This window comes from Arvicanthis niloticus, chromosome 3 (genome assembly GCF_011762505.2).
Source record: "Arvicanthis niloticus isolate mArvNil1 chromosome 3, mArvNil1.pat.X, whole genome shotgun sequence".
Lineage (NCBI taxonomy): Eukaryota > Metazoa > Chordata > Mammalia > Rodentia > Muridae > Arvicanthis > Arvicanthis niloticus.
This window is the reverse complement of record NC_047660.1, coordinates 35,142,327-35,164,221: the sequence shown is the minus strand read 5'-3', so window position 1 is coordinate 35,164,221 and position 21,895 is coordinate 35,142,327. Positions and strand designations below refer to the sequence as shown.

Here is a 21,895-nt window from a genome sequence, read left to right as displayed (position 1 = left end):
CCTGTGGAGGCTTGATGTCTCAGGATAAGGTAACACTAGGGCACTAAGGCAGGAGTGGGTGGGTGGGTGGGTGGGGGAGCACCCTCATCGAGGCAGGGGGAGGGAGGAGGAGATAGGGGGCATGTGGAGGGGGAAACTGAGAAGGGGGATAACATTTGAAATGTAAATAAATAAAATAACCAATAAAAAATGAAAAAACTCTGCCGGCCTTCGAGCGACAGCGACGCGAGATGGCAGCCACCACAGGCTCGGGAGTAAAAGTCCCTCGAAATTTCCGACTGTTGGAAGAGCTGGAAGAAGGCCAGAATGGAGTCGGTGACGGCACTGTTAGCTGGGGTCTGGAGGACGACGAGGACATGACACTTACAAGATGGACAGGCATAATAATTGGGCCTCCACGAACAATTTATGAAAACCGAATTTTCAGCCTTAAAATAGAATGTGGGCCTAAGTACCCAGAAGCACCCCCCCCCCCGTCTGTAAGATTTGTAACCAGAGTCAATATGAGTGGTGTGAACAGTTCCAATGGAGTGGTGGACCCCAGAGCCACGGCGGTGCTGGCAAAGTGGCAGAACTCTCACAGCATCAAAGTCGTCCTGCAGGAGCTGCGGGGCCTGATGATGTTAAAAGAAAACATGAAACTGCCACAGCCACCAGAAGGACAGTGTTACAACAATTAGTCACCAAGGCCCAACCTCCCCTCCCCATCCAACCCAAGTCTTCATTTTCCACAGTAGTGAATTTTCTAGATACATCCGTAGACCTCAAAGTACTGGAGAGGAAGCCCCACTCAGCCTTCATCCCGGGACACTGTTCTGATACTAACTTCTTGTCCATTTGAGATACCTGAGTTGTGCTGTGTAGCATCATCTGTCGAGTGTAACTGCTGTCTGCCTGGTTGAACTTCTGGGATCAAGAAGGTGTGTTGAAATCGGTTTCCTCTGGGAGCGTGGGCACAGCTCACGCAACTGTGAACAGACATGTCACATAATCACCTGCTGCTGGCACTTGGCCTGGGTCTGCCTTTGCCCGCCCCTCCCTCCGCCACAGCTGTGTAGTGGCCCTTAAAATAGACGGGAAGGCTTCAGGTAGCAGCCGAGGGACTGACTACTGCTGGGCTTGGGGCGCATTGGCTGCACCCCTGCTTTCTTAAGTCTAAAGTGATGCCCCATCCAAGCCATGGTCCCCACTCTTCCACTCCCACCCTCGGCCAAAGCTTAGATTGTAACCTTCCCCTTCCTCTGAAATTGGCCGCAGGTGAGGAATTCAGGGCTTCCCGTCTCCTCACCTTTATCACAGGGTGCTGCTTTCCCCTCCTCAACTCCCTTGTTGCCCGTCACCATCCAACACTTGCTGTGGCCAGAAGCTATCAGATGAGGTTGGTAGAGCCTGGCCTCCCTCACTTAGCTCTGGGCCACACTCGTTCACCTGCCACCAGTCTGGGAAGGGAGCTCCAGGTCCTCAGCCCTGCTGCCACCATCAGCCCTCGAGCGTGGAGCTCGGGTCTAGAGGTGAACAGAGCAGTCACAGGGCGACTCAGACCAGCCAGCGCTCAGGGTCCTTGGTGGATATGCCTAGAGAAAGGCCATGCAGAAGTCCTAAGTGCACACACACGGTTCTGAGTTGGTTCCTTTCCCATAATCTCTTTGCTTTTACACATTGAAGAAGTTTGAACAGGGCTCTCGAGTCACCCTAGCACTCATCGGGTCTAATGAGGAGCCCGACAGCTGGAACACGAGGCCCTGACTCTGCAGACGCAGGTGTCAGTGTTGCTCCTCAGACCCTCAGCGGGGACCGGAGGAGCTCTGTCACCACGTTTGCAGATCGTTTGCAGATCGGTGGGCCTGGCCTCCTGGCTCATTGCCACGTTCCCCACTCAATGTTCAGGACCACTAAATGTTGAAATGTGGATGCATACTGAAATAAAGGCAATTCGTTGTGTTGCAAAAAAGAAAAAAAATGAAAAAAATCCACCCATTGTTGACCTCTTGTCTTCAAAAATACGGTATACACTTTGTTGTGCATGTGAACACACTGAACACAAACACACACACACACACACACACACACACATGCTAAAGACAAAGAGAATGAAAAGTAGAAAATATTGTACTGACCTTAAGAGAAAGGTGTATGTAGTCAGTCACATAGCCGGTGTTCAGTGAATGAGCAAATTGTCTAATTGGAGAAAACAATTTGTTACTGTAGAGGAGACAATCAGATCCATTATATAGGTCATCAGGATCCTCTTTTCTACTTCAGATCAGTTTTGAAAGAAATTATTATGTGAGTCTGTAATGCCACACAAATGAACATGGCCTGTAGGCCTCCTCTTCCTCAGAGATCATTGCCCAGCAGCCTATGAGAATTAGGAAGAGTATAGAATTTGGACAACCATGAGTGTGACAGAAACACTTCAGAAATCAGCTTCAGTGAAGCAGCTCAACTTTATTTGGGGTAAAGAGGGCTACATAGGTCTTGGGGAAGGAGTTGGGATTTCCAGAGTGGGTGAACACTATCGGCTAGGGCAGAGATGCTGAAAATGCTTAAATTTACATGAAGAGAAATTTCTGGCATTTTCAGGGCAGGTTCTTATCAGGCCAAAAAAAAAGTTGAATTGATAATCTGGTCATAGGTGACTTTCCTCTCAAGTTTTCTGGGGCTATGGGCGGGAAGGACTGATTGGTCATAACACAGTACCTAATTATCATACAGCAGAAATGTCTGAGCAGGACTTATGTGCTGAATCATACAGCTCCTGCAGGAAGCTTTGTGTGGGGTCATCCTCTATACAAGGTCAGACATTTGTGCTTAGACATACTTTCCAGATAAGATCAGGCAAAGAAAATGAAGCTTAGCTGCTAAAAGGAGTCTTCTGTTTTGTGACTGGCTCAGAGAATTCTCTGTACACAGTAGACTGCAAACTTAATGTCATAAATTTGTGTTTGAAGCTTACAACAGAATTTCCTACTAAGTTTCCAGCAAACTCTTTGATATCTACTATTTTATTCAGTATTGATGATTTCTTTCAAACTAAATTTTATCTCTTTTACTTCCTTCAAATTTTCCCAAACTAAATAATTATTACACAGAAAATTCCTTTCGACAGTCACATACTATTTTATTTATCTTCTTTTCTTTATATATTTATTTATACACACACACACATACACACATATGCACACATATGAATACACTGTTGCTGTCTTCAGACACACAAGAAGAGAGCATCAGATCCCATTATAGATGGTTGTGAGCCACCATGTGGTTGCTGGGAATCGAACTCAGGACCTCAGGAAGAGCAGTCAGTGCTCTTAACCACTGAGCCATCTCTCTAGCCCCATTTATCTTCTTTTATTCATCATTAATATATTATTTGTTGATATTTAACTAATAAACCAATAGGGGCAAAAATAATATTAAGGTAAAGAAATGTTTGATAGACAGGAGAAGAAAGATATTGCCTTAAACATGACTTGTTTTCACATAACATTTTATATTGGTCATGGTCAATTACACACTATCTACATAATGACCAAAATGACTACATAATACTTTTTATACCTATACAGTCTATGAAACATATACAAATAAAATTATATACATACTACTGAAATATATAAAATCTTATTATCACACAATGTAAACCTGCAGGAATTACTATCAGTACTAAAGTACATACTAATAATGTTCATATATGTAACACACAAACTGTGTTTCGATATTTAGATGATGTAACTTTGAGACATCAGGAAGAAAAGCTTATCAGTAAAGTTATCTTGGACGGGGTAGAATTTGAAAGACTTTTTTTTTTTAGAAAATGTCACAAGATTGACTAACATGGGCAAGCGCTTCCAGCTGAAGAGACGGCATGTGCAAAGAAGTCACTATCACAGAAGTTTAGAGGCAGAAGCAGATTGATCTAGCCTTGCTCCAGGTCCACTGAATATTTCTGAATAAGATTTTTCAGTATGCTAAATGCAAACAGATTGAATATTTTGAGTCCCATCCCATTGAATAACTTTGAAATAAGAATTTGCTTTTTTAATGAGGCATTTGCATTTAATCTCAAATTTGGAATGCAACGTCTTCCACTCGGTTATTTTCATTGGAATAAGTGTTTTCAGGGCGTTATGCTTTTCCTGTAGTAAAGACATGGGTTCCTTAAAAATATATTTCAAGTGTAAAAGATGAGTGAATTATTTATTTATAGAGAAACCTGGAAAATACAGTACCAACAATAGCAAAACTAAGGGTTGTATAATAAAGTGTTCAGAAATGTTATCACTGAGCCACTTACGGCAGTTCCAGTGGGCTATTTTTAAAAGAAAAGACAGAAACTAAAATTTTAGAAAAGTGATTCATAAGACTGAAGCTATTGATAGAAGAAAGCTGAAGTCCTGAGGAACAGATGAGTCACAGGGAAACTTAGGAGGAGCACGTCAAAGGATGTTTTAAAAATTCATCATTTGGTGAACTGTAATCTATTCCAGCTAGAACAAGCAAAGCGAATAGGAGGAAGATATTTGCATAAAATTAAACTTAAGCTAACAAGAATCCTCAGTAAATTTAAGAAAACTGCAGACCTTTTCTCTTTTAAATAAAAGCATTTCTTCAGATAAAATTTACATATAAGGGAATTTGACTTCTTAAATTACTTAATTCAGTGTTTTTTGTATATTCATGGAATTACACAACCATGCCTTCTACCTAATTGTACTGTATTTTAGCATCCCCAAAAGAAAGGCTATGTCCATTAACAGTCACTCCCAATTTTCTATCAATTTCCAATGTCCCAGGAATGTCAGGCTTTGTAGAGTTTCATGTTCTGAAAATATTATATAATTACAATCAGAAAGCATATTTTTTCAAATAGCTTAAGTTCTGCTTAACATGTCTTCATGATTAATCCATATGGTAGCCTGGGTTAGGACTAATTCCTTGTTTTTTAATCCACATAACACCCATTGAATAACTGTACACATTTTGTTTACTTACTCATTAGAGATACTTTTTTGAGTACCTCTGGCCCTTTGACTGCTAGAAGGATATTGTTAACACTTGTATATTTGACTTTGTCTGGAAATTTCCCCATTTCTTTTGGGTATGCATCTTAGTGTGGAATTACTCTGCCTCTTCTGATAAGAAAATAACCCACTACTATGCTCATGTATTTTAATTAAGACTAAAACTCAAATGAAAAATAAGGCCAGACAATCTATAAAAGGTACTCTCAGTATTCTGCCTCTATAGTGCTGTTCAACTAAAATTGATGTTTTGAATTGCAGTGTTCCGGTACTGTATGAACTTAAAATTGTCAGAAAGATATTGGATTATTTTTTTATCACAATATACTTACTAAAGCAGAAAATTAGCAACATTTTAAAAAAAGTTTTCATCAACAAAGTTTAACGCATAAAGTAACTTAAATAGACCCAATTAAATATATACGCCATAAGTTTGAGGTCCATCTGAATTCAAAAGTGACACTCTGTTTCAAAACTAGCCACAACAAAGTATAAATACATGTATATCATGCAGAAACAGAATATACGTGTAATCAGAGCTTAGTATACTTTTCTTTAAAATGGTGACCAAACTGATGATGTTTTAATGGAAAATAAATTATTGAATGCTGAAAGTATTTGACTGATGTTTACAGACATTAGTTTTGATGTAACTGTCTTACGCTATGACCTAAACTATTGTTTGTCTGATTGCATCAATACCTTACTCTGAGTGGATACAATTCAGCTAAGCAAAAAATGTATGAGGAAAAATGTTTTTGTCAAAATATCGCATTTCTAGTGATTTACTGTGTCAGAAGTGAAACAACCGCCTATTTAGTTTGTGTGCTCCCTAAATAAGAATGGAATGCTCAGAGCTGTTCAGCAGGTTTGCACTATAGTATCAGAATGCTTTACTGATGAAAACTGTAAGTTACTCTGGAACACTTTTAGGAGGGATTGCACATTTAATTTCTCAACTATTTGCTTCTTCTTCTGTTTTATTATCCTGAATTTTTGCAGACTTCCTGGTGGAACTCCTATTTGTAGAAGGTGGGAGGAGGGTGAAGACTGCAAGGGTTATCACAAGAGCCTCAAATACATGAGCCACAACTTCCACAATGACTGTTAGACTACAAAGTTAATGGTGTCTCTCTGGTATACACTCACTTGGACCTGTTGTGTACTTTTCATTGGTGGTTCTCACCTTTGTTTTTTCCGTTAAAATAACCAAAATATCTAGAAACATGAGATTGTCTGGAAGATTCTGATTTCACTTATATGAAATGTGATCTAGGCATCAAGATACTCAAAAGCACCTGCATGACACTAATCATTGTATGGAAGAAAACTGAATTTGACAAGAGCCAGTGATACTGTCAGTCCACACTACTATAATTTTCTATTGACTTGCTCATCTTCGTTCATGGCATTTGCTAACACATTGCCATCTAATTCTAATACCCAAATTCAAGACATGCCAGTCCAGAAAAAAACAATAAAAGGAAAAAATCAGACGTTTTTCCTTGTGGCTAGCAAGCAAGAATCTCCCCAGTACCTACATCTAACAGCTGCTTTTCTGCCTTCAGGAAGGAATTGAAAAGTGGTCTCTCCTCTACAAAAAGGCCATCCTTGTCACACGTTTACTCCCTCTGCACATGCCTATCTGTCCCTCCCACTGATCAGCTGTGGCACCTTCTCTCAGAGTCTTGGGAATTGAACACTCCAGATTATAACCTTGGTGTGTTGAACCACTGCTTGCTAAATGCATCTCTCTTCAGCATGGTGAATGACTTGTGTATGCTTAATGTCTATAAGGAAGGAGACCCATGGAAGTTAGAAACTGACTTGGGATGTGTTCCATAACCACTTCTTCACTTTACTTTATGAGATAGGGTCTGTCATTGAACATGGAGTTTTCCGGACAGCAAGCCACTAGGATCTACCCTAGGGAGATGTTCCCATGCTTGAGCAATGAGCACTTCGATCACCAAGCCATATCTCTAACCCCATTGCCAACATTCTAACATTCAACTCATTTTTTCCCTAGAAATTCCATGTGACTCCCATCCTCCTCTTATTTAACTGAACAGACTTTTAAAATCATATGAGTTAGTCTCTGTCCAGTAACAAATACATTCATTCCAACAGTCTTTTGGGCATTGAACTCAGGACCTTTGGAAGAGCAGCTCAGTCTTTTAAAACAATAACCTCTTATCTTATGTTCTATTTTTCTGGTCTTTCTCTATTTTTATCCAAGCTCATACTCCTCCAACAAATTTTTATCAGTTGATTGATTGATTGATTGATTGATTTGATTGATTGATTGATTGAAGGGGTTTGAAGTCCCAACATAAGCAGAGCACCCTAACTCTACTCTCTTCTTAGACTCTCACAGTATGCTGACAATATCAATTCCCACATATACAGATGTTTCCAAAACTTATACAGCTATACATGGCTTTTCCAGTGCTGTTTTTATTTTCCCCTTTAAGTTTCTAAGGTTTCAAGACCAGAAAAGAAATACATCTTGCTCTCTTTGCAAACTAATACAGTTTCACCATTTCAGAATTGTAAGGTTCAGAGTGGATTCATGGTTTCATGTCAGAAATGGAGGTCTCTAGGATGCTCCTTCTTCCTACTTCTCCATCATTCTTTCTTCCCCCTATCCATCTCTCTCCCTTATCCTTTCTCTGTCCCCCTCCATACCCCACCATCCCTCTCTTGTTTTTTTTTTTTTCTAAGTTCTAACATAGCACAAGTGGCCTCACCATATGTTGGCATTTTGGACAGTCCAGTTTCCAGATCTTTGTCAAAAATTTTTCCTTATAAATTTCCCAGACTCTGGTATCCTGTTGTCACAGCAGAAAACTGGATAGCAGAAAAATGCCTGCGGAAGATATGGGGTTTCTATTTCAGAAAAAGGATTACTGACAGAAAGTCCAGCCAGATGGCCAGAGCTTTTGAGCCAGTTTCTCAGCTTCAAGTGTAACAAGAAGGACTTGATGATAGCTATATGGATGGGTTACAAATAAAAGTAGGAATCAAGAAATTTGTCATTTGGCATCAAAGAGCAACTAAAATTAGCTCTCAGGGGTTATTAGGTAATAGTACTCAAATGATGTAGTCTTATGTACTTGCATATGTGATAAGCAAAATTCTTTTTTACTGTACATGCAATCAACAGGAATAGGCAGAAATACTTGAGGATCCATGACAGATAATTTCTTCCACAAATAAATAAATAAATTTTCTCCATTTACAGTATATTGGACATTATGTCCATATGCCTTGTTCAATTTCATGTTGTCAGGATTTTCAGAGCTACATTTTTTTCTATATCAGAAATATAGCATTCACCATAGTAGAGTGAATTCCAAAGATATTCTGAATTGTCTGAAGAGGGAGGAACTTGAAACTTAATCAGCTGAGGACAAGTCCCTGGGAGGTTATGGTAAGTGAAGGCAAGTCATACAGACAGTTCCTCTAATCTGCATCATCTGTGTTCCTGCTGGGTGCCTCTGTGTTACAGAGATGACCCATTTGCTCCAGAGTCCCCCTACCATTTTTTTACTTACTTTTTTACATTATACTTATTTGTGAATGCACTCCCAAGTAATGCCCCTAAACAAATCAACACCCTGCCTTTTTTTTTTTTTTTTTGATTTCTGAAGAAAATTAAGCTGCTTTGCATTTCCTCTGCATATCTCAAAGGTTAGTTGTGCTTCAACATATATGAAGCTGTGGAAATGAATCATGAGGGTTTCCAGCCTATTGTGTGTCTTTTACCACCTGCTCAGGTATACACCCCTGAACGGTGTTGTAAAGCTCAGAAGAAATACTACTAGATCCTGAAAACTACCTGTCCGTGCAGCCTCTAGGAAATCTCTCTAATTATTCTTTTGAAACTGTCCGAACAGAATCAAAACTCCCATTTATACACAAGGATCACTGTCTTACCAGACTTAATATCCTGTCCATTTGCTAGTCTTCTGGAAGTTTATACTAATAGTATGGTTGCTTTTATTTTCATTTATAGACTTGTGCTTTTTTTCACTGCAATCTAAAGTTTCAACAGGTGATGTATTTTTGACACAAAGATATCACCTTAATTTAGTATTTGCTGCCATTTGTATCTTCAAAAATAGAACTCCTACTTTCATATTTATACCTCAACTGTTTCTACTAGTGATAGGTATTTTTCCTTTCTTCAACAATAAAATTGATATTGCTAACAGCATGGCTGAGCATAACATATCTTTACTGGTATTAAGATATAATTAAGAGACCCAATTCAGTGTTTCATGGCTTCCTAATACTGGCTGTTTAAAAATAAATTTAGTTATGAAGCTCTGCCCCTGAGGGGAAATACCAGTGACAAGCAAATCAATTTTTGGCAGTTAAGTTTCAAATAACAGTGGGGCTTCTGTTTGGTTCTGGACAATTTCTTACCTGCCACTCAAGAATCTTTCCTCTGTTGCATCTTTTGTCAAACTTATCTAGGAGTAGACTGTTGATTGACAATATCAAATGTGAGTCATTGATATAATGCCAGATACATGTATAAACAGCAAGGAGTTTGATTAGCAACTTCATAATAAAGTTCTAATATTGGAATATTTTAACATACACTTAACTAGAATTATGTATGCACTCCTCTTACTTGATGCCAAACCTTATCTTGGCATTTAAAAAAAAAGAATGTATTAATGATGGGGACCCAAGCTTTAGGGAAAAGGTTAATAAAGATAAAAATCGTGACTTGAATTTATTAAAGGACTATTTAGTTAGTAATTAAAGATTTCACAGCTGTTAAAGATGATATAGTAATGAGATTTTGTAATTAAAAGGTCCTGATAACTCTACTCAAAAAGATCAAGTTCAATCATAGAACTCGGTGCATTCAGAATAAAGAGGTGAGGAAAATTCTTTACAATGAATCATGTCCTCCATACTCAGAGAAACAGAATGACCCAGAGTAGAGAGTTTACATGTTTACTTGAATTGTGTTTGTGAACATGGCACATATCATTAACCCATGTCAGAATTACTTAATGCACTATTTATAATACTCTATTGAAAAAGAAATGTCTTAAATGTTTCCTTTTTCTTTTCACGTAACCCATGAGAGAAACTTCCTTGACCTGTGCCTATAAAGAAAGTAGAGCCCATTTCCATGCTCTTCACACGTAAGCCAGTTGAAACATACATACTTCTTCTGAACTCCAAAAAAATACACAAATGACCTCACTCAAAAATAGATATAGCACAGTATATAAGATTTATTTGTGTTAGAAAGGACCTTATATGGTATCTTAATTTAATATTATTCAAATTTGTGTTCCAATACTGTAAAAGACATTTCTTCCTTTGCCATTTTAAAATACTTTTAAACCACAGATATCAAAATATTGAAAAAATGACCTTTATGCAAGCCTTGTAAAATATTTAAAATAATAATTATATAGAGACTGTATTATAATTTTGAAAAAAAACAAAAGCCTTATTCTTATTGAAATAAATTAATGATGAAGTGTATTTATTATTATCCAAAACTTGCCATGAAGTATTCACATATGTGCATGTAATATGTTTTTTGTATTTCCTTTAGGATAATTAATTTTTATTTTTATTTTATAATTGAAGCTTCTAGCCTTTCATCAATTATATATTAGTTATGGGTTTCTCCATAATATAATAGCAATGTTTTAAGAAAATTAACTTTTTAGTGTCAAGTTTAAAAGAGCCCACTTTTAATCCTAGCACTTAGGAAGCAGAAGCAGGAAAATTTCTTTGAGTTAAAGGCCAACCTGGTCTACAAAGTAAGTTTACAGATAGTCAAGGATATGCACAGAGATCCTATTTCAGAAAAGAAACAATTAAAACAAAAAAAAAGAGAAAAACTCAAAAAAATTATATTTATTTACTATTTTGATGAGGTTCATTGGCCAGAATTACACATTCTGTGACATGCATGCATGTGGTCATCCTTGAACAACAAACCAAGCAGTTTCTCTCTTTCGACTATGTGGGTCCCAGAGATTTAATTCAGTCTATCAATCAGTCTTGCTAGACTATATATTTAGCTATCTCACTAGCCCAGTTACAATTATTTTAGTGATAATATTCTGTGTCACATCATGTCATACTCTACACTACTGGCTATAGTTAAATGTTATAGTCTGTCCTGAAGGATTGCATGGGTCTGAGTGAGACCAGTCCTTTGATTTCTACTTCATATACTCTCCCAGGAATCTATAGAGCTTGAACCAGGGAAAGAAATCAAAGCCAATCCCATTAAATTCAGGGTCTCAGTCTGAATTTTTCAAGACTTGAGTGTCATGCCTGCTGACCTTTCTACTTTGGTATATTTTCCCCCAAAACTTTCTAGAATATCTATTCCACCAATCCCAATTCTACATCAAATAAGATTAATCTAAGCCTTACTGAGCCATGTTGAGAATTTTTTTTAAATTACTATATTTTATTTTCAAAAGAAAAAAAATAGCACTACATAGCTGTAATTCCAATGAATATATCAGATATAATATACACCAACCAGCACCATGTAGCATTTTTACTGGTCCCTAAAGATGTAAGGAGGATAAAAAAAGATCATTTACAAAATCTTTCAACTTGTTGATGTCTTTCCTTTTTGTTGTGTATCAATATCCTCTAAATGGAACAGTTGCATCCTAGGAGGATGAAGGACGTTCATATGACTCAAGAACGAATGAAGCTTGGAGATGCAACTTCTTCAGGAAACTACAAGGCTCTTGAGAGTCCTCGTTTAAGTCAGAAAAGCAGGGTGCAGTTGCTGGGAGCAATATCCTTCAGTGGCTCTGCCTACCTGCTAGTTGGGAAAGGAGCTCAGAAGCACAGCTCTTCTGAGTTATCACTTAACGCTGCTCTGGGTTTTCTGATGAGAAGGCTGCCTGTGAGTCAGCCATGCTCCCATTAGCAGTCCATCACCTGCACTTCTATAGGTAACCACAGTAAGCGTATCTGTTCACCAACCTAGAGCAGAGGTATCAGGGTAAACAAATTAATTCATGTCACCTCAGGGACAGTCGGCTGTGGTCAGTATATTCCTACACCACAAAACAATGTGAGGTTTTCCACACTGACCCTCACTGAGGATTCAGTTGCTGTGGTTTGTTAAGTATAAGCAGCATTTCTTAACAGCCTCTCTGGAGGAAGGAAACGAACTGCAGACCCTACTTCGAAGAGCTGAGTAAAAAAAAAAAAAATATATATATATATATATATATATATATGCATTATCAAACAAAAATGTTTATCAGATGATCAACAGGACATAAAAGTAAGCCACATATCAAATATGTTCTCATCTGAGTAATAGGCTTATGTTTTGAACTATCAACAACCAAAACATCATGTCAAAACATCAGTAAATAACATCTCTTAGACACAGTTCAAGCTTAATTTGCATCGTTGTTATATTGGGATGACATTCTGAATCCATTTTATGCATATTTCTTAACATTTCAAAGAAGGATGAAAGATTGATTGTGATTGGCCTGGTAGGTTATTAATGATAGCTCAGCAATCCTGTTTTCATGTGCCCTGTGTCTACACCTTCTGCTCACCGACAGCTTGCTTTCTGGAATTTTTGGCTAGGAATTATGCTTCAATAACAGAGTTGCTTCATCCCAAAATGTTCCTGTTTTTTCCTCTGTAGTCAAGAGATAACTTTTCTTTTGGGGCTTTATTTTTTTTGAAGTGTGACTCCTTTTTTAAGTGTAAGTTTTCTTTTACTGTTCCTGTGGTTTTCTTTGTAATTATTTTCTATTTAATTTTTGGAATAATATGAAAGTGAAGAATGTCATGAGATAACATTTATAACCTGAAGATACTAAACCATGTGCTCCATGAAACTCCAAACCGTTGTAAGAATCTCTTACAACTTTGTTTGGCAAAAGAGCAATAAGAGCAAAAAAAAAAAATCAATTTTGAAGGAAGAAGAGATTATTATACCATTTAAAACAATATTATAAGCACACACACAAACACACAGACACTCACACACACACAATTTTGCCAAATAAATGTAAAGTATTTACTTTGAAATTAGTGATTGTTATTACAAATAACTTTTGCCAGGTGTTTTATTTTTTTTTGATGTCCTTATTTTTTTTATTAGATATTTCATTTACACTTCAGATACCATCCCGTTTCCCCATTCCCCCCCCTTAGAAAACCCCTATCCCATGCCCCCTTTTCATTTTTGCATTTATACATTTTTTTAAGAAATGTTAATCATAGGCTTTATAAGTTTGGTATTGTTCAATCAGAGGTGTAACCCACTACCCAACCTAGATATATCAACTATCTTTGACTGGTGGAGATACATGAACATCTGCTTCCCTGTCTCCCCCCTCTATCTCTCTTTCATCACCTAGCTTCTCCTCTCCTTCTTCTTCTCCTCTTCTTACTCCTTTTCTTCCTCTCAGTACTCCTCCCACCTTAGCTCCTCCTACACATCACCCTTTCTGTTAAAAGGAAACTTTTCTCTCAAAATACAATTAGAGCATAATTATGCCTATTTGTACCAGTGAGGTACAAGATAGTCCTAATACCCAGTCCATCCTTTTGTTGACTAACCAGCACCTCTGTCATCTATCCTAACTAAAACACTTAGTTCTGAACCTGGCTTTTTCCTTGGCTTTAGGATGAATGTCAGCTGATGACCATACACTCAGATCTTTTCTCTCGAAGTAAATAGCCAGGATTGGCTATGAGGCTATAAGTTTCCAACCTCATCAGAAATCCAGAATGACTGAGTTGACTATAATTGTGGGAAGCACAAAGCATAGCTTCTAAAACTTAGCCAATTTATAGAGACCTCTGAACACCTGGACACTCGCTCTACTTCAAAACGTTGGAGCATCTGTTCTTCTGCCTTCTGGCCCAGGATCATCTGACAGACCTTAGTGCTGCAGAATTATTAAGGGCTGATTACTCTGTCTAGGCAGATATAATCAGTCGACTATTCTGCAAGTGTGTCCTTTTCTGGACAGTAATTTGTCTGTAGAAGGAAAGTGGCAATTCTTGCCTAGTGGCTGTCTCACCACAACTGGAGTAACTCCAAGGATGCTCAATTTCTTCTTAGAATTTAACATAGGAAGCTGTCCGGAGCAGACAGGTCTCTAATGAAAATGAACATTAATACTGAAATGTTTGTCATGTCAATTCTAAGGATTTCTGATGTTTTGAAAACCAGCTATCCATGTAAGGTAATCTGGACTGTTGCCTGTTAACTCCACTCAGCTATGTCTAAATAAAACATAGAGAACACCCTTATAATAAACTCCAAGTCATGAATTTGCTATAGTCCCTTAACTCACAGGCTGACCATCTCAAATCAGTTAAAAAAGTTAAAGAAGGACTGGGTCTAAGCTTTGTATTCCTAAGTGTGTTATACTGGTACAATGCCTATGAGAGTAACAATATTCATCTCACTCTTATATCACTAAGAAGCTCATGCCAATGAAAACCTTAAAATTTGTAAACAAAGTAAATTGGTGCCATTTAAGAATTTATATCTTCATCTTGATATTAATTATACAGATTTCTACTAATAGGTTATGGCTATGCAATAAACCCTAGCTAATCCTCTCTATTCCGACAAAACCACTACTTTTCCCTAGGGAGACAGCCCAACATTTACCACCTTAGTCCCCATGCCCAGGGAATAGGGGCGCTGACTCATCATTAGCTTCTTCAAGCTGATTATGGGCGTTGAGATATTAGAAGAGGAGTGGGGGGGGGGAGAGCAAGTTGACAATCCTCTGATGCTGTGTCTTCGCTGCCTCCAGGTGGAATTCACGGACCTCAGAGGTTTGAGCAGGTCTGCCCAGCTTGCTTGTTGAGTAGATACACCAAGGCTGATCATTCTGCAATATACAATTCTCAAAACAAATTTTAGTATCAAGATAGTTTTTTTTTTTTTTAAAGAGGGCTGACATTTTATTAAGAATGTTGGTTCTAACCGCTTTTCTATTTTTCCCCTCTTTTATTGGATATAATATTTACATTTCAAATTTTATCCCCTTACCATATTTCCCCCACCACCCAGGAACCCCTTATCCCATCCCCCCTCCTCCTGCCTCTATGAAGGTGTTTACCCACCTACCCCCAGCCTCCCTCCCCACCCTCAGATTCCCCCCCCCCTCAGTGCTCAGCCTTCAGGGTACCAATGATCTTGTCTCCCACCTATGCCCAACAGGGCCATCCTCCCCTACATATACAGCTGGAGTCATGTGTCTCTCCCTATGTGCACCTGGACTGGTGGTTTAGACCCTGGGGAGCTCTGGCTGGTTGGTATTCTTGCTCTCCTCACAGGGCCACCAGCCCGTATGGTTCACGGTTCCCTCAATTTACTCTCTAACTCCTCCATTGGGAACTTTGATCAGATTAATGGATAGCTGTGGGTATCTGTCTCTGGGTATGTCCGACTCTGAGAGACCTCTAAGGAGACAGCCTTATCAGGCTGCTGTCAGCTTTCCCATCCTGACATCCCTATCAGCGTCTATTTTTGGTGACTGCCTATGGAATGAATACCCAGACACAATGGTCTCCCTACAACCCCTCCTTCAGATTCTGACCCACACTTTGTCTCCATATTTGCTCCCTTGGTTATTTAGTTACTCCTTCTAAGAAAGACCTAGGCATCCTCACTTGTTCTTTCTTCTTCATGAGCTTCATGTCGTCTGGTAGTTGAATCTTTGTTGTTTCAAACTTTTGGGCTAATCTCCGCTTATCAGTGAGTAAATACCATGTGTGTTCTTTTGTGATTGGGTTACCTCACTCAGGATGATATTTTCTAGATCCATCCATTTACCTAAGAATTTCTCGAATTCATTATTTTTAATAGCTGAGTAATATTCCATTGTGTAAATGTACCACATTTTTTGTATCCATTCCTCTGTTGAAGGGCATCTGGGTTCTTTCCAGCTTCTGGCTATTATAAATAGGGCTGCTATGAACATAGTGGAGCATATGTCTTTGTTATTTGTTGAGGCATTTTCTGGGTATATACCCAGAAGTGGTATAGCTGGGTCCTCAGGTAGTGCTATGTCCAATTTTCTGAGGAACCGCCAGACTGACTTCCAAAGTGGTTGTACCAGCTTGCAACCCCACCAACAATGCAGGAGTGTTCCTCTTTCTTCACATCCTCGCCAGCATCTACTATCACCTGAGTTTTTGATCTTAGCCATTCTGACTGGTGTGAGGTGGTATCTCAGTGTTGTTTTGATTTGCATTTCCCTGATGACTAAGGATGTTGAGCATTTCTTAAGGTGCTTCTCGGCCATTCGAGTTTCCTCAGTTGAGAATTCTTTGTTTAGCTCTGTACCCCATTTTTTAATGGGGTTATTTTGTTGTTTGGCGTCTAATTTCTTGAGTTCTTTGTAAATATTAGATATTAGCCCCCTATCAGATGTAGGATTGGTAATGATCTTTTCCCAATCTGTTGGTTGCCGTTTTGTCTTGTTGACAGTGTCCTTTGCCTTACAGAAGCTTTGCAATTTGATGAGGTCCCATTTGTCGATTCTTGATCTTAGAGCATAAGCCATTGGTGTTCTGTTCAGGAAATTTTCCCCTGTGCCTAGGTATTCGAGGGTCTTCCCCAACTTCTCTTCTAATATTTTCAGTGTACCTGGCTTTATGTGAAGGTCCTTTATCCACTTGGAGTTGAGCTTTGTGCAAGGAGATAAGAATGGATTAATTTGCATTCTTCTACATGTTGACCTCCAGTTGAGCCAGCACCACTTGTTGAAAATGCTGTCCTTTTTCCACTGGATGAATTTAGCTCCTTTGTCAAATATCAAGTGACCATAGGTATGCGGGTTCATTTCTGGGTCTTCAATTCTGTTCCATTGATCGTCCTTTCTGTCTCTGTACCAATACCAAGCAGTTTTTATCACTACTGCTCTGTAGTACAGTTTGAGGTCCGGAATGGTGATTCCCCCAGAGGTTCTTTTATTGTTGAGAATAGTTCTCGCTATCCTAGGTTTTTTGTTATTCCAAATGAATTTGTAAATTGCTCTTTCTATCTCTATGAAGAATTGATTTGGAATTTTGATGGGTATTGCATTGAAGCTGTAGATTGCTTTTTTGCCAGGTGTTTTAAATATAGTTTTTTTTAATACTTATTTTACTCCCATGTAACACACAGAGCTAATAAACAAACATTGTTAGTGTACTTAATGAAATTGCAACCAGGTAACAGGACATTCTATTTTAAATAGTTAATATATGAAAGGGATTAAAAACTCATAGAACACTTAAAAAGCACAATAGTCAAGAACTATATATGAGCACTGAGATGAACAGATGCCTGCAATAAGTTAGAGAGAGAGGTAGTATGAAAAACTGCACTAGTTTCAGACCGCAGTACAGGACCTGAGGATAATGTTGAAGGTGTTCCAGGTGTGTGAGCCCCTCGCTGACAAGCGGTTAGAACGAATTTTCCATGTTTTCAATTTTTCAAAAGAAATGCAAAATTTAAAAAAAAATTGTTGTTTTTTTTTTAAAGGCGACCCTGCTTGGTTAGATTCACACCAAGGTATTTTATGTTATTTGTGACTATTGTGAAGGGTGTCATTTCCCTAATTTCTTTCTCAGCCTGTTTATCCTTCAAGTAGAGGAAAGCTACTGATTTGTTTGAGTTGATTTTATATCCAGCCACTTTGCTGAAGTTGTTTATCAGATTTAGTTTTCTGGTGGAAATTTTAGGGTCACTTAAGTATTCTATCATATCATCTGCAAATGATGTGAAATTTTGACCTCCTCCTTTCCTATTTGTATCCCTTTGACTTCCTTTTGTTGTCTAATTGCTCTGGCTAGGACTTCCAGTACTCTATTGAATAGGTAGGGTGAGAGTGGGCAGCCTAGTCCCTGATCTTTGTGGGATTGCTTCAAGTTTCTCTCCATTTAGTTTGACAGTGGTTACTGGTTTGTGTTTATTGCTTTTACTATGTTCAGGTATGGACCTTGAATTCCTGATTTTTCCAAGACTTCTTTTACCATGAAGGGATGTTGAATTTTGTCAAATGCTTTCTCAGCATCTAGTGAGATGATCATGTGGTTTTTTTCTTTGAGTTTGGTGTGAATCTAACCAAGCAAGTGAAAGATCTGTATGACAAGAAATTCAAGTCTCTGAAGAAAGAAATCAAAAAAGATCTCAGAAGATGGAAGATCTCCCATGCTTGTGGATTCGCAGGATGAATATAGTAAAAATGGCCATCTTGCCAAAAGCAATCTACAGATTCAAAGCAATCCCCATCAAAATTCCAAATCAATTCTTCATAGAGATAGAAAGAGCAATTTGCAAATTTATTTGGAATAACAAAAAAAAAAAAAAAAAAAAAAAAAAAAAAAAAAAAAAAAAAAAACCAGGCTATCAAGAACTATTCTCAACAATAAAAGAACTTCTGGGAGAATCACCATCTCTGACCTCAAACTGTACTACAGAGCAGTAGTGATAAAAACTGCATGGTATTTGTACAAAGACAGACAGAAGATCAATGGAATAAAATTGAAGATCCAGAAATGAGCTTTCACACCTATGGTCACTTTGACAAAGGAGCTAAAACCATTCAATGGAAAAAGGACAGCATTTTCAACAAATGGTGATGGTTCAATTGGAGGTCAGCATGTTGAAGAATGCAAATTGATCCAGTCCTATTTCCTTGTACAAAGTTCAAGTCCAAGTGGATAAAGGAGCTTCACATAAAACCAGATAAACTGAAACTAATAGAAGAGAAGGTGGGGAAGACACTCGAATACCTAGGCACAGGGGAAATGTTCCTGAACAGAACACCAATGGCTTATGCTCTAAGATCAAGAATTGACAAATGAGACCTCAGAAAATTTCAAAGCTTCTGTATGGCAAAGGACACTGTCAATCAGACAAAACGGCAACCAACAAATTGGAAAAAGATCTTTACTAATCTTACATCTGATAGAGGGCTAATATCCAATATATACAAAGAACTCATGAAATTAGACTCTAGACAACCAAATAACCCTATTAAAAATGAGATACAAAGCGAAACAAAAAATTCTCAACTGAGGAAACTCGAATGGCCCAGAAGCACCTAAGGAAATGTTCAACATCCTTAGTCATCAGGGAAATGCAAATCAAAACAACCCTGATATTCTATCTCACACCAGTCACAATGGCTAAGATAAAAAACTCAGGTGATAGTAGATGCTGATGAGGATGTGGAGAAAGAGGAACACTCCTTCATTATTGGTGTGATTCTAGCTGGTACAACCACTCTTGAAATCACTCAAAAAATTGGACATAGCATTACCTGAAGACCCATCTATACCACTCCTGGGCATATACCCAGAAGATGCTCCAACATATAACAAGAACATATGCTCCACTACGTTCATCGAATCCTTATTTATAATAGCTAGAAGCTGGAAAGAACCCAGATGCCCTTCAACAGAAGAATGGATACAAAAATTGTAGTACATTTACACAATGGAATATTACTCAGCTATTAAAAACAATGAATTTGAGGAATTCTTAGGTAAATGGATGGAACTAGAAAATATCATCCTGAATGAGGTAACCCAATCACAAAAAAAACCAAAAAACAAATAAACAAACAAACAAAAAAAACCACCACATGGTATTCACTCACTGTTAATTGGATATTGGCCCAGAAGCTTGAAATAACCATCATTCAACTCACAGACCACAGGAAGCTCATGAAGAAGGTAGACCAACTGTGAGTGCTTCAGTCCTGAGAAGAAATAACAAAATACTCAAGGGAGCAAATATGGAGGCAAGGTGTGGGACAGAAACTGAAGGAAGGGCCAGCTGGAGACCATTACACCTGGGTATCCATCCCATGTGCAGTCACCAAAGGTAGACACTGATATGGATGTCAGGAAGTGCATGCTGACAGGAGCCTGATGTAACTGTCTCTTTAGAGGTCTGCCAGTATCTGACATATTTAGAGGCAGATGCTCACAGCTAACCATTGACCTGATCAAGGGGTTTTCAATGGAGGAGTGAGAGAGAAGACTGAAGGAGCTGAAAGGGTTTGTGGCCCCATGAGGAGAGCAACAATACCAACCAACCAACCAGAGCTTTCCAGGGTCTAAACCACCAGCCTGGGAGCACATAGATATGGAACCATAGCTCCAGCTGTATAGTTAGGGGAGGATAGCCTTGTAGGGCATAAGTGGGAGAAGAGATCCTTGGTCCCATGAAGGCTAGATATGGAGTGTTGGGGAATTCGAGGGTGGATTGGTGGGAGTGGGGAGGTAAGTGGGGGCACATCCTCATAGAAGCAGGATGAGGGGGGATGGGATAGGTGGTTCCTGGGCGGGGGTGTATGGGATAAGGCGATAACATCTGAAATGTAAATAAAATATCCAATAAAAAAAAATATAAAGGCGACCCTGTAGGAAGACCAGAAGTCTCAGTTAATCTTGTCCCCTGAGATCTCTCAGACACAGAACCACCAACCAGGCAGCATACACTAGCTGATTTGAGGCCCTCACCACATATATAGCAGAGGACTGCAGGGTCTGGGTTCAGTCAGGGAAGATGCACCTAAACCTCAAGAGACTGGAGGCCCGAGGGAGTTGGGAGGTCTGGTAGGGTGGGAGGTGGGGCCATCCTCCTGGAGACCAGGAGAGGGTAGGGTATAGGAGGTATGCGATGTGGAACAGTCAGAGGGTAGACCGAAAAGGGGATAAAATCTGGGGTGGAAAAAAAAAGTAGTAAATAAAATTTAAAAAGAAATTTCTTTGTAATCTCAACAATCCACAGACTTTATCAGATGTCTTCTTTAAAAAAATATATTAACAAGTTGAAACAAGTTCAAAAGTCGTAGCTTTTGCTTTTAACATATAGTGCCCAATCTCAAACTGAGTAAACTTCCAATACTTCCCAGCAACAGTGGGCAGTTTTGCTGGGAAGATCCTTGAGTTAAAAAAAGATAGTTTTCTCAAAATGAGATCCAGAAACACCCAGAACTGTAAACTCACACTTCAGATCACTGATATCTCTAAGAATTTACATGAAAATAAAGAGAAAATAAAGAGAAAAGAAGTATGTGTGCACACTTACTCTCATGTATAAACTTAGAAAACAGAAGCCATGAGTTCATGCCATAGGAGATCAGAACACAAAAGTGCCCAAAGAGAGAAGAAAGCAAAACACTGAGGCACATCAGACATAGGTAACTAGGAGTGTATTGTAGATTTCCAGATATACTGTAGTCTTAAGAATCTACCAGCTTATCTTAAGTTGATAATATACCTTGTAGGAATCCATACCTGACTTGTCTCAATGGTTTGTTTTCTTCTCTTTCAGTATGCTTTGTGGTTCTGAGCTGAACTCACTAAATAAATAAATAAATAAATAAATAAATAAATAAATAAATGGATACTTTTGTTTGGCAGTGGCTTCTTATTCTGAAATTCTACAAAGGCCCTTCATGGGATAAATATGCTCTTCTGAGAATCTGAATAAAATATCACCAAATGGATTTGTAAGTGATAATATTCAGATATTTTGAGCACTTGATTAATCAATGATAAGTGTGACCAATGCTTTATTTAAAACAATGCCACGGTTTTAGTTTACAATGAATCCATCTATGTGCTGAGTGGTATCAACTGGTTTCTTCCAGTGGTCATTCTTGGGAGTTATTTCTAATCATTCTGCCCAAGCAAAAAGACTACTACTTCCTGATACAGCACAATTACCATGAAGACTGGGATTTCTTTCTTCTTCTTCTTCTTCTTCTTCTTCTTCTTCTTCTTCTTCTTCTTCTTCTTCTTCTTCTTCTTCTTCTTTTTTGTTTCTTTTTTTTTAAATTGGATATTTTATTTAT

General features: G+C 38.4%; 1 protein-coding gene across 2 annotated transcripts; it reads left to right on the top strand.

Annotated features, from left to right (window-relative positions):
• The first annotated feature begins 226 nt into the window (after positions 1-226).
• LOC117705764 (ubiquitin-conjugating enzyme E2 variant 1-like) lies at positions 227-680 on the top strand. Of its 2 annotated transcripts, XM_034498447.2 has the most exons (2): positions 227-400; positions 533-680. In XM_034498447.2, exons 1-2 carry the CDS (start codon positions 231-233, stop codon positions 678-680), a joined length of 318 nt encoding a protein of 105 aa, XP_034354338.1. In that variant the 5' UTR covers positions 227-230. The 2 variants fall into 2 exon arrangements, with proteins under 2 accessions (XP_034354338.1, XP_034354337.1); XM_034498446.2 differs by having other exon boundaries at positions 227-680.
• The last annotated feature ends 21,215 nt before the right edge of the window (positions 681-21,895 follow it).

Bases quoted from the DNA above. Each gene is read 5' to 3' on its own strand.
- LOC117705764 (XM_034498446.2), top strand. From the start codon at position 231: ATGGCAGCCACCACAGGCTCGGGAGTAAAAGTCCCTCGAAATTTCCGA.